The 17,156-nt window shown below is 45.3% G+C and overlaps 1 protein-coding gene across 2 annotated transcripts in view; it reads right to left on the bottom strand.

Moving 5' to 3' along the window:
• KCND3 (potassium voltage-gated channel subfamily D member 3) overlaps positions 1-17,156 on the bottom strand; it is a 243,212-nt gene that overhangs the window by 11,944 nt on the left and 214,112 nt on the right. For both annotated transcript variants that reach the window (XM_077119905.1, XM_077119906.1), the window contains exon 4: positions 4,947-5,109. In XM_077119905.1, the coding sequence (XP_076976020.1) occupies positions 4,947-5,109 (163 nt within the window). The remainder of the gene's footprint in view (positions 1-4,946; positions 5,110-17,156) is intronic.

Raw genomic sequence — 17,156 nt, 5'->3', positions numbered from 1 at the left:
CGATTGTAACAAATTTTCTATACCAATGCTAGTATTAATGGTAGGGGGTTGCATGGAAATCCTGCATTTTATGCATGATTGTTCTGTAAACTCACAACATCTTTAATAAGAAAATTAATTAAATAAAAGAAAGCATAGAGATCATCTATGGTATTTTTTCCCGTGCTCATTTAAAAAAAATTTTAAAAATATTTTTAACTTTTTAATTGTATAGTATAACATACATACAAAGCAAAGAAATAAAAAAGCAATAGTTTTTAAAGCACTCTTCAACAAGTAGTTACAGGACAGATCCCAGAGTTTGTCATGGGCTACCATATGATCCTCTCACATTTTTCCTTCTAGCTGCTCCGAATATAGGAGGCTAGAAGGAATAAATATTTTTTATCACCACAATCGACTTTTTGTCTTTCCTTTTTGTGAAAAATAACATATGTACAAAAAATTAATAAATTTCCAAGCACAGCACCACAATTAGTTTTAGAACATATTTCAGAGTTTGACATGGATTACAATTTCACAATTTTAGGTTTCTCCTTCTAGCTGCTCTAAGATACTGGAGACTAAGAGAGAGATCCATTTAATGATTCAGCAATTACATTCTTTTGTTAAATCCTATCTTCTCTGTATGACTCCACTATCATCTTTGACCTTTCCATCCCTCTCTTTAGGGGTATTTGGGCTATGGCCATTCTAACTTTTTCATGTTGGAAGGGTCTTTCACCATCTACGCTATTTTAAAGACAAGAAAATGGGAGACATGAGGGGAAGTGATTTGTCTAGGAGAAGGCAGTGGACTAACGAGACTTCAGCTCAGGTCTTCCAACTTTTAAGTCAAGGCTCTTCTCCTTCCCTGAGTTTCAATTCCTGTCAGGCAAGTTCCTAACTTTAATGAGTCAAGCCCAGGAACCCCACAGGTGTTCTTGGGTTGGAGAAGAGATAGAAAGGGGAATGCTGCCCCCCTGGGTACATTGCAGTCTGTGTGTGCTTGAGACAATTCCATTGATTGCTGGGAAGTACTTCCCAACTCAGCACTTCCTGGCTGTCCATGTGAGCATGGACATGGCTTGCCCGGCAAGAGGCAAATAAGGGGAAAGGGGGAGAGATGGAAAGGTCAAAAGAGAACTTAGGTAACTGCATTCTTGGGCATTTATCCCACAGAAATGAAAACTATGTTCACAAAAATACCTGTACATGGATGTTCATAGCAGCTTTGCTGATAATAATCCAACACTGGAATCATCCTAGCTGTCCCTCTGCGAGTGAATGATTTAACAGCCAGCGGTAATACACACCACAGAACACTACCCAGCAATTAAAAGGCTCAAACTACTGATGTATGCAACAGTTTGGATAAGCCTCCAGTATGCTGAGTGAAAAATGCCACTCTCCAAAGGTTACATACTGCATGATTCCATTTCTAGATAATTTTGAAATGAAAACGTCCTATAAACGGAGGGGAGAGAGTGGCTCCCAGGGCCTCGGGATGGGCGTGGGTGCTGCTAGGCTAGGTTATAAGAGGGATCTTGTGGTGCTGGGACTGCTCAGTATCTTGACTATGCTGGAGGGTACACGAACATACCAGGTGATAAAACTGTTCAGAACTGAACACACATGCGCCCAGACACACACAAATGAGACACACACAACACAGAAGCTGAATAAGATTGACATAATATCCATGTCAGTATCTTGGTTGTGACATTGTGCTATAGTTTTAAAAGCTCTCATCATCTGGAGGAAATTGGGCAAAGTGTACAAGAGAGCTCTGTATTACTTCTTCCAACTGCATGTGAATCTACAAGTATCTTGTGCCAGTCTGAATCTGTGGTGGACCCCAGAATAGCCATGCCCTTTGATCCTCATTCAATATTGCTGGGTGGGAGCATTTTGATTGTTTCCATGAAGATGTGACCTACCCAATTGTGGGTGGTAACTTCTGATTAGATGATTTCCATGGAGGTGTGTCTCCACCCACTGAAGGTGGAGTTGCTTGCAGGAATCCTTTAAAAAAGGAAACATTTTGGAGATAGTCCCTTTTTGGCAGAGCCACGAGAAAGCCAGCAGATGCCGCCATGTTCACCATGCGCCCTTCCAGCCGAGAGAGAAACATTGAATGTCGTCGGCCTTCTTGAACCAAAGTATCTTTCCCCAGATGCCTTAAATTGGACATGTCTATAGACTTGTTTTAATTGGGACATTTTCTCGGCCTTAGAACTGTAAACCAGCAACTTATTAAATCCCCCCTTGTTAAAAGCCATTCCGTTTCCGGTATGTTGCATTCCGGCAGCTGGAAACTAGAACATATCTCAACACAATTTCCATTTAAAAAAAGAATATGGGCAGGCACCAGAAATGGAGATGGGAACCAACTTCCATTCTGGGATGTTCCCCTCACTGTCTCCTCCTTGACCTCCCCATCCAATCTCCAAGTCACTCGGTGCAGAGCACATAGCCTCTGCAGCCAACAGTTGTGGAGTTATCCCAGTAAGAATCCCAAGCAAGCCAGTCACGATGGGAAGAGTTTGATGACACTAACTTCTTTTTGAGCCCTTCCTTTCTACCCAAGGCACGTGGGCTGGAGCTTTATCTTCAAGGCTGTTATATCTCCTAAGTGTCTGGTCAGGGCCAAGAGCTACCATCAGCTCCTCTGACCTCCTCCGTCTCTCATCTCTCTGCTCCCCATTAAGTCTCCTGGGCCTGCGTTCCCTAACTCAGGTGGCAGATTGTGTAGCATCAGGCAGTACTCTTTTTTTTTTTTTCCTTTCAGAGGAAGTTCAAGGTGAGAGAGACAGAGCTGAGCGACCTTGAGGAGAGTCAGTATCCAGGCTAGGTGAAAGAGCTGTAAATATTTACTCTGATTGCAAAAGGAGAGAGAAGAGAAGGAGGAGGGAGCCAGGAGGGAAAGAGACCCATCTTTAGCTGTTAGAGGAAGGAATAAGGTTTTAATCTTACAGAATGAGCTTAATAAATCCCAGGGGGAAATTCCCACTGTTATATTCTTTGCAAGGGCAAAAGGACAGTGGATGAGATGCCTTGGGAAATAGATAAGGAGTGGGCATGGAGGGGAAGGTAGCTGGAGAAGCCACCTCGAGAATGGCTTGAGTGGGGGCTGCCAGTGGTGTGGACACAGCCATAGGCTAGCAATTGTGGCACCGGGGTCCTTTGAAACCCCACCTGCTCTGCCAGAACCTGTAAGTCAGCCCTAGCCTCTGGGAGAGGGGGGATGAGTTAGGGTCAGGTGAGGGGTTGCTATGGAATTCTTGGCCCTTCAGGGCCACCTGAAAAGGAGATCCCAGTTTTTCCCCTACCCCTTTATTTAGGAGTCCATAATGAATTTAGGTATTGTTCAAATCTGCCAGCTGACAAAAAGGGAAAGAGACAAGACTTCCGTTTTTGGGATAGCCGCCAAGGTGAAGAGGGAGTGGGGGAACACTGACCCCGGGTGAAGAGGTAGGAAATAGGTGCTGGAGGGAATGGAGAGGACAGCACAGAGCTGAAAGATAAAGCTTCCGGAAGGCCGGAGACATTACTGACCCAGGTCAAGGTAAGTAAAAACGTATTTCAGTGCAGGCAGAGGGGGGTAGAAGGTCCAGGAGGAGGTGACCACAAGACAGGTGGGGACAGACCAGATGATCTGCAGCGATCTTCTGGAGCTGGCTTTCAGAAACCCCAGGGCTTTGCTTCAGTCTCCATTTAGAAGGGCCATTCGGAAATTCTGGGTTCCTCGGACACATCAAGACCATCACTGCACGTGGAAGTTCAGGACAGCCGTGATGCGGCAGTGAGGCAATCCAGCTGCGATGCACATGCCTGACACAGTAGGTGCGCTGTCGACGTGGTGGAATGAATGAATGACACATAGTAGGTGCACTGTCAACACGGTGGAATGAAATAATGAAAGGATGAAATAAGGAGTTGGGGTCCTTTCACCGAAGTCACTTCCTGTCCACCGCGCACAGGAAGGCTCCAGCCGTGACCCCTGAAGGTCGGGATGGAGCGACAAGGGCCCCCGTGATGAGTGCTGCTGAGGGGGCACCACATTTCAGCTCAGATCAGAAGAGACACAGGAACCGCCTCTTTGGTCCCCTCCTTCCTGACGGGAACCGTGGTGAAAGTCACTACCTGAGGCCCCTCCCTAGCCAGATGCCTTGAAAATGGACAATGAAAGCTGGCTGAAGGGATGCACATTCTAGAACAAAGGTTGAGGGCTGGTCAGGAAAGGGGGCTTCTTTGGAAGCACCAAAGCCTTCACACGTTTGGCGGACAGAATGTTTCGCGCTCCCCGGCCTCCTTCAGCAGTGCACTTGGGATGTGCTCCGAGCTTGCCTCAGGGCCGGTGGCTTTTCTCCGGGCCACCACTTGCGGTTCCCTGCCTTCAGCCACTGACGGCCTGGAGGGGGCTGAAACCTGCTGCGCTGTTTGTCTCCAGACTCAGTGGCCTCAGAATGTTCTCATTTCACAGTTTTATTTTTCCTTTCAGAAAATTTTCTTTTTCAGCAACTTTAGTTTTGTCCCCGTTTTGCATCGGCTACTGTATTAAAGAGAGATTATGGGGCCAGTAAGCTCTGGGCTGTCAGAGGGAGGAGTCCAGGGGACAGCCAAGTGGTGGCAGCTGAGAGGATGGAAGGGAAGCAGCGATCAAGGAAATTGCCACAGGCCATCCGAAAGGGAGCATATCAGTTTATGGGTAACTGAGCGTGTGCTGCGTCTTGCAGCTGGCTGGGGCTGGAATGCAGACCACCAGTGGGAAGGCAGCGGCATGACGCTGGTTACCCTTCAAAGCCAGAGGCCACCTACGCGGCGAGTTTACGAGGATTTCCAGTCCTGGCCACCCGACTCTTGCTGGCTGAAAAAGGCGAACAGCCAGGCTCTCCACAAGGGCTGCCCCCACCCTCGCCCGCCCCCACCAGCCCCCCAGCCCCGGCCCTGGCTCTGAGTCTTACCTTTTGTGCCCTGCGTTTGTCCGCTCTCTGATTCTGATGGTAAATCCGGCTGAAGTTGGAAACAATCACAGGGACGGGGAGGGCAATGACCAGGACGCCACTCAGGGAGCAGATGGAGCCAAAGATTTTCCCTGCGATGGTCTTGGGCACCATGTCTCCATAACTGAGAAGGGAGAGAGGAGAGAGGAGAGTGAGAGTGAGAGAGCGAGAGAATGAGAATATAAACGTGTGAGGAAGACAGGGCTATTTGAGAAATAAACCAGGTTTTCCTTGCCAATCATTCATCTATGCGTTCATTCTTTTCTCCTTTGATTCATTTATATATTCATGCAACACTTGTTTAGACTGGCTGCTATGTGCCAGGTACTGTGATAGAATCTGGGAGTGAACCAAACAGGCAAGCTCCTTGTGTTATGGAGCCAATAAAGGAAGGCCATAAACAAGTACACGGATGAACTGTGGCTTGTGGTTATTTCTTGGAAGAGAATAGAGAGAAGCTGTGCCCGGTCGGCGGGGGCGGAGGGCAGTATGGCCAGGAAAGGTCTCTCTGAGGATGTGACACCTAAGCTGAGACCTGACAGTAAAGGAGCCAATCATGCAAAACACCTAGGAAAGAGTGTTTGCAGTCAGAGGGAATAGAAAGTGTGATGGCCCCGAGGCAGGAAGGCGCGCAGCCTGTTGTAGGAACTGTCAAGGGGCCAGGGTGGCAGGAGCACTGTGGGGCAGGGAGAGTTATGTAGGAGGCTGAGCAGGCGGGCAGAGGCAGCTCACGCAGGGTCTCGCAGGCCGCAGTGAGGACTTGGGTTTCATCCCACGTGCAGGGAACCACGGAGAAGTTTTAAGAAGAAGAGGAGTATGGTCTTATTTATGATAATAAAATAATATTACTCTAATATGAATATTAGTATTAATATTATTATTTCTAATATTAGTAATTGTTTTAGTATTAAAATAATAAAAATAATGTTACGATAAAATTAATTCACTTATGATCAACCCACCTTCTATCCACATGGAGATTCATAATTTACAAAGCACTTTTCCATATTCCCTTCACATAATCTCCACAAACCTTGCAAGGTTTGTTTTCTTATCTCCATTGTACAGATGCAAAAACTGAGGCTCGGCGACACTAAGCGGACCACCCACGTTTGCTTCACTGGGTACGGCTACGATTAAACCTACTCTGTTCGCTTTTATCTCCTTTCCACTATCCACACTGCCTCAGAGGGGTGCCACAAGCTCCAAAACTCAGCTGCTTAAGTCCCAGAGTCACTTTGGAATAGTGCTGTGCCTCCTCTCCAGAGCTTGGAGAAGCTCTAAGCACTTCACACCTGGCAGCTGCCCCTGGGACTGGTTTGACCAGAGCGTCTCTTCTCCAAAAAAACACTCCCCAGAGTGGTTAAGAGTTTAGCCTCTTCTTTAGTGAAATAATTTAAAGGTCTTATTTTTTAACATTTTTTTATTGTGAAAAATAACATATACACAAAAAACACCAATAAATTTCAAAGTACATTTTAATAACTAGTTAGAGTCTGGTATGGGTGACAGTTCCACAATTTCAGATTTTCCCTTCTAGCTGCACCAAGACACTGGAGACTAAAAAGAAATATCATGAAATGATTCAGCAGTCATACTCATTTGTTAAATCCTATCTTCTCTGTTATAACTCCGCTTTCTCCTTTGATCCTTCTCTCAATCTTTAAGGATATTTGGGTTATGCCCATTCTAAGTTTTTTTCACGTTGGAAAGGGGTGTCGACAATATGGAATAGGGGGATGGAATGGTTGATGCTCTGGAGAGGCTGGCCCCTCTGGGGTACAGGGCTTATCTGGCCTAGTAACCCATCTGAAGATTTTAGGTCCCTGAAAAGTAAACTCAGTGCATGAAACTTTTGTAAGATCTCAGATAGAGCCCTAGGTGTTCTTTTTTTTTAAACAAACAAAAAACTATATTTCAGGTGCAGCTTCATTCAGTGTTCCAACATAGTTACATTACACTTAGGTATTATTGTGCTGTCCATTTTTGAGTTTTTGTATCTAGTCCTGTTGCACAGTCTATATCCCTTCAGCTCCAATTACCCATTATCTTACCCTGTTTCTAACTCCTGCTGGTCTCTGCCACCAATGATATATTCCAAGCTGATTCTCGAATGTCGGTTCACATCAGTGGGACCATACAGTATTTGTCCTTTAGTTTTTGGCTAGACTCACTCAGCATAATGTTCTCTAGGTCCATCCATGTTATTACATGCTTCATAAGTTTAGTCTGTTTTAAAGCTGCATAATATTCCATCGTAGGTATACGCCACAGTTTGTTTAGCCACTCGTCTGTTGATGGACATTTTGGCTGCTTCCATCTCTTTGCAATTGTAGATAATGCTGCTATAAACACTGGTGTGCAAATGTCCATCTGTGTCTTTGCCCTTAAGTCCTTTGAGTAGATACCTAGCAGTGGTATTGCTGGGTCGTAATCCATTCTGCCAGTCTATGTCTTTTGATTGGGAAATTCAGTCCATTAACTTTTAGTGTTATTACTGTTTGGATAATATTTTCCTCTACCATTTTGGCTTTTGTATTATATATATCATATCTGATTTTCCTTCTTTCTACACTTTACTCCATACCTCTCTCTTCTGTCTTTTCGTATCTGACTGTAGTGCTCCCTTTAGTATTTCTTGCAGAGCTGGTCTCTTGGTCACAAATTCTCTCAGTGACTTTTTGTCTATAAATGTTTTAATTTCTCCATTTTTGAAGGACAATTTTGCTGGATATAGAAGTCTTGGTTGGCAGTTTTTCTCTTTTAGTAATTTAAATATATCATCCCACTGTCTTCTAGCTTCCATGGTTTCTGCTGAGAAATCTATACATAGTCTTATTGGGTTTCCCTTGTATGTGACGGATTGTTTTTCTCTTGCTGCTTTCAAGATCCTCTCTTTCTCTTTGACCTCTGACATTCTAACTAGTAAGTGTCTTGGAGAACGCCTATTTGGGTCTATTCTCTTTGGGGTACGCTGCACTTCTTGGATCTGTAAATTTAGGTCTTTCATAAGAGTTGGGAAATTTTCAGTGATAATTTCTTCCATTAGTTTTTCTCCTCCTTTTCCCTTCTCTTCTCCTTCTGGGACACCCACAACACGTATATTTGTGTGCTTCATATTGTCATTCAGTTCCCTGATCCCCTGCTCAAGTTTTTCCATTCTTTTCCCTATAGTTTCTGTTTCTTTTTGGAATTCAGATGTTCCATCCTCCAGTTCACTAATTGTAGCTTCTGTCTCTTTAGATCTACCATTGTAGGTATCCATTGTTTTTTCCATTTTTTCTTCTTTGTCCTTCACTCCCATAAGTTCTGTGATTTGTTTTTTCAGATTTTCTATTTCTTCTTTTTGTTCAGCCCATGTCTTCTTCATGTCCTCCCTCAATTTATTGATTTGGTTTTTGAAGAGTTTTTCCATTTCTGTTCGTATATTCAGCATTAGTTGTCTCAGCTCCTGTATCTCATTTGAACTATTGGTTTGTTCCTTTGACTGGGCCATTTCTTCAATTTTCCGAGCATCATGCATTATTTTCTGCTGGTGTCTGGGCATTTGATCAGGTTTCCCCGGGTGTGGGACCCGGCTGGTTGAAAGGTTTTTCTGTGAAATCTCTGGGCTCTGTTTTTCTTTTCCTGCCCAGTAGGTGGTGCTCGTGGCGCTCGTCTGTCTGCGGGTCCCACCAGTAAAAGATGCTGTGGCTCCTTTAACTTGCCAATCCGAATCTTGCAGTCGGCCCGGGAAACTGCGCGTGGAGTGGGGGTCGCCAGCCGCCGCGGCTTGGGGGAGTGCCGGTCCAAATTGCCCAGCTGGCCCGAGTCGCCAAGCGTGGCGGGAGGGCCCCGCTATCCAACGTTCCCAGTCAGACCGGGGAGCCACGTGCGTGGAGGGGACCCCAGTCGCCAGCTGCCCCGGCCGGGAAAACGCACACCCCTCGGGTATCTCACTGCAGCGGATTCTCCCTGCCCATTCAGCCGTTCCAGAATGGGGTACACTGTCTTTTTGGTCTCTGTCGTGGCTCCGGGAGCTGTTTCGAATTGTTTCTGTTTCTTTAGTTGCTGTTCTGGAGGAGGAACTAAGACCCACGCGTCTTACTAAGCCGCCATCTTCTCCGGAAGTCCCCTAGGTGTTCTTTAGGGTTAATAGGAATGGTTTGATTGGGGTTTGGCAAACCTTGGCAATTAGCAATATCTAGCTGAAGCTGGCATAAGAGCAGCATCCAGAATAGCCTCTTGACTTTATTTGAACTCTTTTAGTCACTGGTACCCTATTTTGTTACATTTCTTTCCCCCTTTTTGGTCAGGAAGACATTGCTGATTGAAAGGTCTTATTCAGTAAAAGAGCTGTGATACATCCTTTGGCCAAAGCCAGAAACACCATCTCTTCTGCCTCTGTACCCCTAGGTATACAGAGCACAAACAGGCTTATGATGGGTCAGGAATCACTGCTGCTGAAATAATGGGGTTCAAATTCACCTGTCCCAAGGGGACCCAGGGGTTCTGGGGCTTCACAGAGGATGGGGAAGCATGTGGGATGAACTGCAGATTACGAGGTCCTCACATCCTAAACACTATATGGCTTGTGGACACCAGTGATTAGCAGATCTTTGGTGAATGAATGAATGATTTCATTTAAGCCTCCCAACACCCTGTAAAGTTAACTCCTGTCCAGAGGACTGTTCTTGCTTCTCTCTTTCAGTGCATAGGCCTTTTATCCTGGCTCAAGCTGTCTCAGACATACTGCTGACATTTGGGCTTGCAGTAGCCTTTCCAGGAGCTCTGTGGGTGGGTTTGCCTCCTCTGCCATGGTGCTCAGGACAGGCTTCCAGTGCAGTGGTTGAGAATGTGGATTCTGGAGCCACTCCACCCTGGTTCAAGACCTACCAAGCTCCACCACAAAATAACTGAGCTTGGGGGAACGGTACCTAACTTCTTTGGGCCTCAGTAGCCTCGTACAGAAAATGAAGTTAATAAGAGTAACCTACATCGATCCCATTGTGAAAAATTAAAAATGTTTATACTGGGCTCATACAACACGTCCCCCAACAAAGACATGCTCATGTCCTGACCCCTGGTTCTTTTGGTGTGGACACGTGTATGAATGGGGTCTCTGAAGATCCTATTTAGATGAGGCCAAATTGGATCAGGGTGGGCCTTCAACCATACGACTAGATTCCTTATAAGCAGAGGAGATATGGAGGAAGCCAGGTAGGATAAAGCACAAGAAGCCAGAGAATGAGGCAGACCCTACGAATTCCAGCAGGCTAGCACAGAACATCAAAGGCCCCAGGAAAAAGCATGGGCTTTGGAGACCTTGATTTTTGACTTCTAGCCTCCAAAACACCAGACAATTAATTCCTGTTGTCTAAGCCAACCAATTTGTGATATTTGTCAGCACAGCCCTGGAAAACTGAGACATAGCTCTGTAGCATGGTCTATGTATACAGTGAATACTATTATTTTATTTTTATATGGACAGGCACTAGGGATTGAACCCCGGTCTCTGGCATGGCAGGTGAGAACTCTGCTACTGAGCCACCATCGCACCACCCTACTATTCTTTGTATATAGGCATTCTGGAAACCATAGTCTCCATTGTTTTTAGATCAACACATTTGATTGTTTAAGTTCAAATAATTCCAATGTTGAAGAAAAGGGGGGGTTGACTTTTCAGAACAGGTGGATGGTAGGGCACACAACATGGGATGAAAATGTGACAGCAGTAGGTAAGAAGAGGGTCAGGGAGGCTAAACTGCTGTATGACAGAGGTCAGCGAAAAATGCTAAGGACAACAGAAAGGTTGTTTTAGCCATCTGAAGAATTTCCAAGGTGGGGACCTATGCCTACTGCTGGGGCTGACAGTCTGCTGGCAGCTGATGACTGAGAAAGCAGAACAGCTCAACTCCCATGTGCTGTCTTTCTTCACCACTGAGAAGAATGCACTTCACCTTGGAATGGCTGGGACAAATGCAGGTAAGAAGGCTCTGGAACCAAGTAGGGAGGGAAGAGCAGACGGATGCCTGGTTGCCTTCAGTGGGTTCATGTCCCAGGACCACATGGATTCCACCCCAGGAAGTAGGAGATGTGCACAGATGGTGGAATCACTGACCATGATCTTTGAGAAATCAGGACGCAGCAGAGAAATACCAAGAGACTAGACATGGAAAACTGTCATGCTGATATTTTAAGGAAGGGGAAAGGAGATCTGAGAAACCACAGACCAACAGGCTTGGCATCCATCAAAGGCTGGCAGAATTCCAGAGCAGATTATTAAGTGGACAGCTTGTGAACACTTGGAAAATAAGCAGTATTGGTTCACTAAACACAAATCTTGCCAAATTAACCTTATTTCTTGCATTGGGAGGGTTAACTGGCTGGTAGATCAGGAGAAGGCTATAGTTCTACTGCATCATGATTGTGACAAGGTATGTTGTTGTCCCAGTTCTCAACAAGCTGGAGAAAATGCATATGGATAATACTGTAGTTAACAGAGGTTGAACAACCATCTCTGGTCTTCTGGCACCTCTCAAAGGTTACCGTACCAGCAAAAGAAGTTCACGATCTTTATATATTAGAAAAGCGTCTTTTTGTTTGTTTGTTTTTGCTTTTTTGCATGGGCAGGCACTGGGAATCGAACCCGGGTCTCCGGCATGGCAGGCGAGAACTCTGCCTGCTGAGCCACGGTGGCCTACCCTAGAAGAAAATCTTTTAATGAGTGAATAAATTAGTGACTGTAATAAAGAATGGATCAAAAGTTCAGTCTCCAGTGGTATGCTTTTTCTCCCCCCCAACAACTTGTATAAAACCAGAGCATAATGATTAAGAGAGGAGTCTAGAGGCAGACAGAATGGGGGTTGAACCCTAACCCCTTATTATGTATTAACTAGTTATGTGTCTGTCATGGTTAGGGACAGGTGTCAACTTGGCCAAGTTGTGGCACCTGTTCATCTGCTTGGGCAAGCGCTGGCCTGTCTGTTGCAATGAGGACATTTCATAGGATTAGGTCATGATCACGTCAGCTACATCCACAGCTGATTCCATTTGTAATCAGCCAAAGGGGAGTGTCTTCTGCAATTAGTGATGCTAAATGCAATCATGGGAAGCCTTTTAAGGAGGACTCAGAGGAGACAGGTTCCATTCCTGCTTTGGCTGGTGAGCCTCTCCTGTGGAGTTCGTCCAGGCCATCCATTGGAGTCATCGGCTTCGCAGCCTGCCCTGTGGATTTTGGACTCTGCGTTCCTACGGTCACGTGAGACACTTTCATAATTTTTATATTTGCAAGTGTTCCCTGTTGGTTCTGTTTCTCTAGAGAACCCTAACTAATACAGTGTCCTTGGGAAAGTTGCTTAACCTGAGACTGTACCACCTATGAAGTGTGTTTTACATGCCTAACTTACAGGGTTGTTGTGATAATGAATGAGATAATCCAGGAGAAGCACTTAATGCAGTGGCTATTTCTCTATAAATAGCCAGCATAGTAAGCATCCATGATTTATTGCTAATACCCTCCCCCTTCTAGGACTGTCTGCCCCTCCCCCAGCACTACCACATAACCTCTGTCTGGAGGAGCCAGTTGTCAGAGGAGCCGCCATATTCTTATAAACCCCTCTTCTCCCATCCTCACTCATCACAGTTAGTAAGTCAGAACTGGACCTCTGACACGAGCTAGTCCAATAAGACTTGTCCTTGATTTTTTAAACAGCTTTAGTGAGAGATATAATTCATCTACCATACCATAAAATCCACTCATTTAAGATATACAATGCAACGGTTTTTATTATATTTATGGAGCTGTGCAACCATCGCCACAATATAATTTTACAATGTTTTTATCATTCCCCAAAGAAACCTTATACTCATCAGCATTTATTGGCCATTATGTGCTCTACCACCCAGCCCCTGGTAGCCCCCAATCTACTTTCTGTCTCTATGGATTTGCCTATTTTGGACATTTCATATAAATGAAATCATCCATTATGTGGCTTTTGTGTTTGACTTCTTTCACGTAGCATAACATTTTCATGGTTTATCTATGTTGTACGTACCAGGTCTTCATTTCTTTTTACAAGGGATGATATTCCATTGTATGGATATGCTGCACTGTGCTCCTCCACTTATCAGTGATGGACATTGGATTGTTTCCACTTTCTGGCTATTATGAATAACGCTGCTATGGAAATCTGCCTACAAGTTTTTGCAGGGACATAGGTTTTCATTTCTTGGGAGTATAAACCTAGGAGTCATTGGGTAAGTCTATGTTTAACAGTTTGAGAAACTGCCAAAATGTTTTCCAAAGTGACTGCACCATTTTACAGTCTCAGCAACAATTGAATGGGCATTCCCATTTCCCTTTATCATTGCCAGTACTTGTTATTGTTTGTCTTTTTACACTACAGCCATCCTGGTGGATGTGAAGAAACTTCTCATTGTGCTTCTGAATTGCATTTCCCTGATGGTTAAGGCTGTCATGCACCTTTTCCCCTTTGCTGGACTGTTACCCTCAAGACCAGATCTACCCCTTTCAAAGACGTTGAAGCAGCAGGAATCAAGTAAAGCTCTGGAGCTGTTGGTAGCCATATTATGCTTCATGGGTTGTAGTTAGTGCTGACATGTAGAAAGATGGCAGGAGATGGAAAGGGCAGTCTCTGATGGAGTTTGATTCCTATTCTAATTCTTACTGAGGTCTAGCTTTACCCTTTATTTTCCTGTGGCTTAGCTGTTCGATTCTTTTAGTGTATTCTGTGCACTAAAAAAATATTATTTTGCTTTCCTCCATTTGGATCTATAATAATCATGATAATGATGACGATGGTGATGATGAGGCTGCTGTTGCCGGTTATTATTTTTTTATTGTGTTACTATAAGTACAACACAGTACTTCCCATTTTAACCACTTTCAAGCATACGGTTCAGTGATGGTAACTACATTCACAATATTGTACCATGCATCACCAAAGCTTTCCTATCACCCCAAACAGAAACCCTGCCTTCCTTGAGCATTAACTCTCATTTCCCCACCCATCCTCTGTCCTGATACCCTGCAATCTACCTTCTGTCTCTATGAATTTACATATTCTAATTATTTCATATATATAAGCTCATACAATATTTATCCTACTGTGTCTGGCTTATTTCAGTCGACATGATGTCTTCAGGGTTCATCCATGTTGTCACATGTACCTGAGCTTCATTATTTTCTGTGGCTGAATAATTTCTCATAGCATGCATATACCATGTTTTGTGTTTCCATTTGTCTGTTGATGGGCACTCGGGTTGCTTCCACCTTTGACTGTTATGCATAATGATGCTATGGACATTGGTGCATGGATATCTGTCAGAGTCACTGCTTTAAATTTTTTCGGTAAATACCTAGAAGTGGGGTTGATGACTCATATGGTAAGTCTACACTTAACTTCCCGAGAAAGCGCCGAACTGTCTCTTCCACAGTGGCCACAAATTGTTGTTGATTATGTTTAAGCAAGTTGTTAACATTTCCAAATGACAGAGTTACTGTGAATTGAGGGCTCTCGGAGTCAAAAAGATCTTAACAGGCTGTAATCATTGGGTGGAACCAGATTCATTTTAACAAAGATAAATGACACCTCCAGCATTTTGATTCAAATGATCAATTACTTTTTTAGCTGATAGGAGAGACCTGGCTTAAATTACTTGTATAGCTGATGGGAGAGAGCAGTCCATGTTAAAAATCACTAGGGGGTTTGACTTCAATATTAGTCACCAGTATAAGAGGGCTGCCAAAAACCCAATGCTACCATGGGCTGGACTGATGGGAGTAGCACGTCCGAAAATAGGGAGTGGACAGCTGTGCCTTGCTTTCTGATGCAGACCCCTACTAAGCTTCAGTGTTGAGTTCCAGGCACTATATATGCCACAGGACACTGACAACTGGGTCATGTCCAGAGAAGGGAGGTCAGGGTTGTGACTTGTCTGGAAATCTCACATGGGAAACCATCAAAGAAATGGGAATGTTTGGCCTGAAGAAGAGGCAATGGGGAACAGAAGACAGAAGCAACAATATATGGAGTTTGTGCTAGAAGTTATTTATACCTACAGCAGTTGGTCTCACAATAACCTTAGAAGGTAGGTTAATCCACTTTATGGAGGAGGAGCCAAAGTCCAGAGAGGACAGTAGCTTTTTCAAGGTCACTCACGTAGTCAGAGGTCTGGATTAAAACCCACGTCTGTCTGTTCCATAGCTTCAACTCTTCCTTCACCTCTGCTCCTCTCAGGCTGCGTGGGTGGGACGGGGGACGGGATGGTCATCTTGTAATACCCGAAGGCTCATAAGGTGGAAAAGGGACTAGCGGAGCTCATTGGAATCCACCCCCTTCTCTCCATCTCTGCTACTTCAGCGGCAGTGGTAGCACACAACAGTAGTTAAATTGGTGGGCTCTGAGAATGGGACCACCTGGGTCAAACTCAGGCTCTTTTAGTTGGGTGACTCTGGGCAAGTTAACTTTTCTGTCCTCAGTTTCCTGGGATTGATAAAATAAAAGTACCTACTTCACAGGGTTGTTGCAAGGGATGAAACGACTTACTCTTACTAAAAGTGCTCAAGCCTGGCACACAGTAAGAGCTTCATAAATGTTTATTAAATAAAACCCGCACTCAGGCCACCATTATTTCCAGGCTGGGCTTCTGCAAAAGCCTCTTGACCAGGCTTCCCCCTTCCCTCTTTTTTCCCCTTTGATTCACAGAGCAGACACAAAGAGGCATATTCTGAAAATGCAAATTCCTCCCGCTGAAGCCCTTTCAAGCACATGTATGCATGAATGAATGAAACCTACTTTGCAAGGTTGTTGCAAAACACGATGTGACTGTTACACAGTAAACACTCACTGGACAGCAGCAGACTGAGATGGTAATGATCCCGGATGGGCAGTGCCCTTTATCACATGGTCCCTCGGGGGTCCACCCCCGGGAAAGCACTGAGGTGGGGGAGCCGATGGCGATTCTCTAAATCCTAAAGGCATTTGCGGCCTATTTCCTCTGTGGAATTTTGAGGAAAAAGAGGAACCAGAAAAGAAAAAAGCAAAACAGAAAAAATGTCATGGGTGTTTATCTAGCAAGAAATATATAAGCCAATAGCCTTATTTCCTTTCTGTCTCCTCCCCACCGCCCTTCCCATCCCTAAGTATCGGCCTGCGGGGAGGAGAAGGCAAGGGACGAGAAAGCCCCTCCTAAAGGTGACATCCGGGTGGGGGTGAGCTCTGGGGCTCGCCTCAGACTACATCAGACCCTACCTGGAGCCAACCTGAAGGCAGCTGCCAGCTGCCCTGACCAGGGAGCCCAGCAACGCCATACTCCTTGGCCTTCCTCTGTCTCCCTGAACACATCCTTGGGAATCCACAGCGACGTCTGGGCTGAGACAAGAGCTGGGAAGCTTTCCCTCCTAATATGGAAGGCTAATTAATTTGTATTAGGGCTTAGGGATAATTAAACTTGTTATCTGAATTTAAGCTACACAAACCACCCTGCCTTGTACAATTAATTGCTGCCTTCATTGCCGCCTCCAGGTGCTGAGAGATAAGTATGAGCCACGCTCCCCATCCAACGCCGCCTGCCCCTCAGGCTGAGGCAAGCTGCTTGTCTGGTGCAGAGTCCGTTCCTTCCCGGAGGCCAAGGACACTGCCCGCTCAGCGTCCGGCTACTGAGGACTCAGTCATGGGGAGACACATCCTCAGTGAGTTTCTGCAAGAAGGGTGCACCCCCCCCCCTTCTCCAATAGGGCGCCCCTGAGCTTGGCTTCCTTGTAGGCTGAGTCTGAGGGCCCTGACCCTACTGGGGCCCCTGGTGCTGGATGGGGTGGAGGGATGGAAACTGCCCTGGAAGGGGGGGGACAGGTTGAGGAGAGGCATCCTCAGAGCAGGCTGGACCACTGAAGTGGGCTCCAGGGACACAAGCCCCAGGCCCCCTCTCTGTCCAGGGGCAAAGGGCAATGGTAGACCACCCTGAAGAAGTCAAGGGCACCAACCTGGGTTGATGAGGTCATCTCTTGACAAACACCTGTGCAATCTCTTTTCTGGCCCAAATTCCCTCTCACTGAGCAGTGCTGCCATAATTTATTTTTTTGAGCTTTTACAGTGTACCAGGTACTGTGCACATATTATTTCCTTTTCTCCTCCCAAACAACCCTAAGAAGTAGAATCTATTATCATT

The sequence above is a fragment of the Tamandua tetradactyla genome, chromosome 11 (assembly GCF_023851605.1).
Source record: "Tamandua tetradactyla isolate mTamTet1 chromosome 11, mTamTet1.pri, whole genome shotgun sequence".
NCBI lineage: Eukaryota > Metazoa > Chordata > Mammalia > Pilosa > Myrmecophagidae > Tamandua > Tamandua tetradactyla.
The sequence above is the reverse complement of the archived record's forward strand: the minus strand, read 5'-3'. Positions and strand labels throughout refer to the sequence as shown.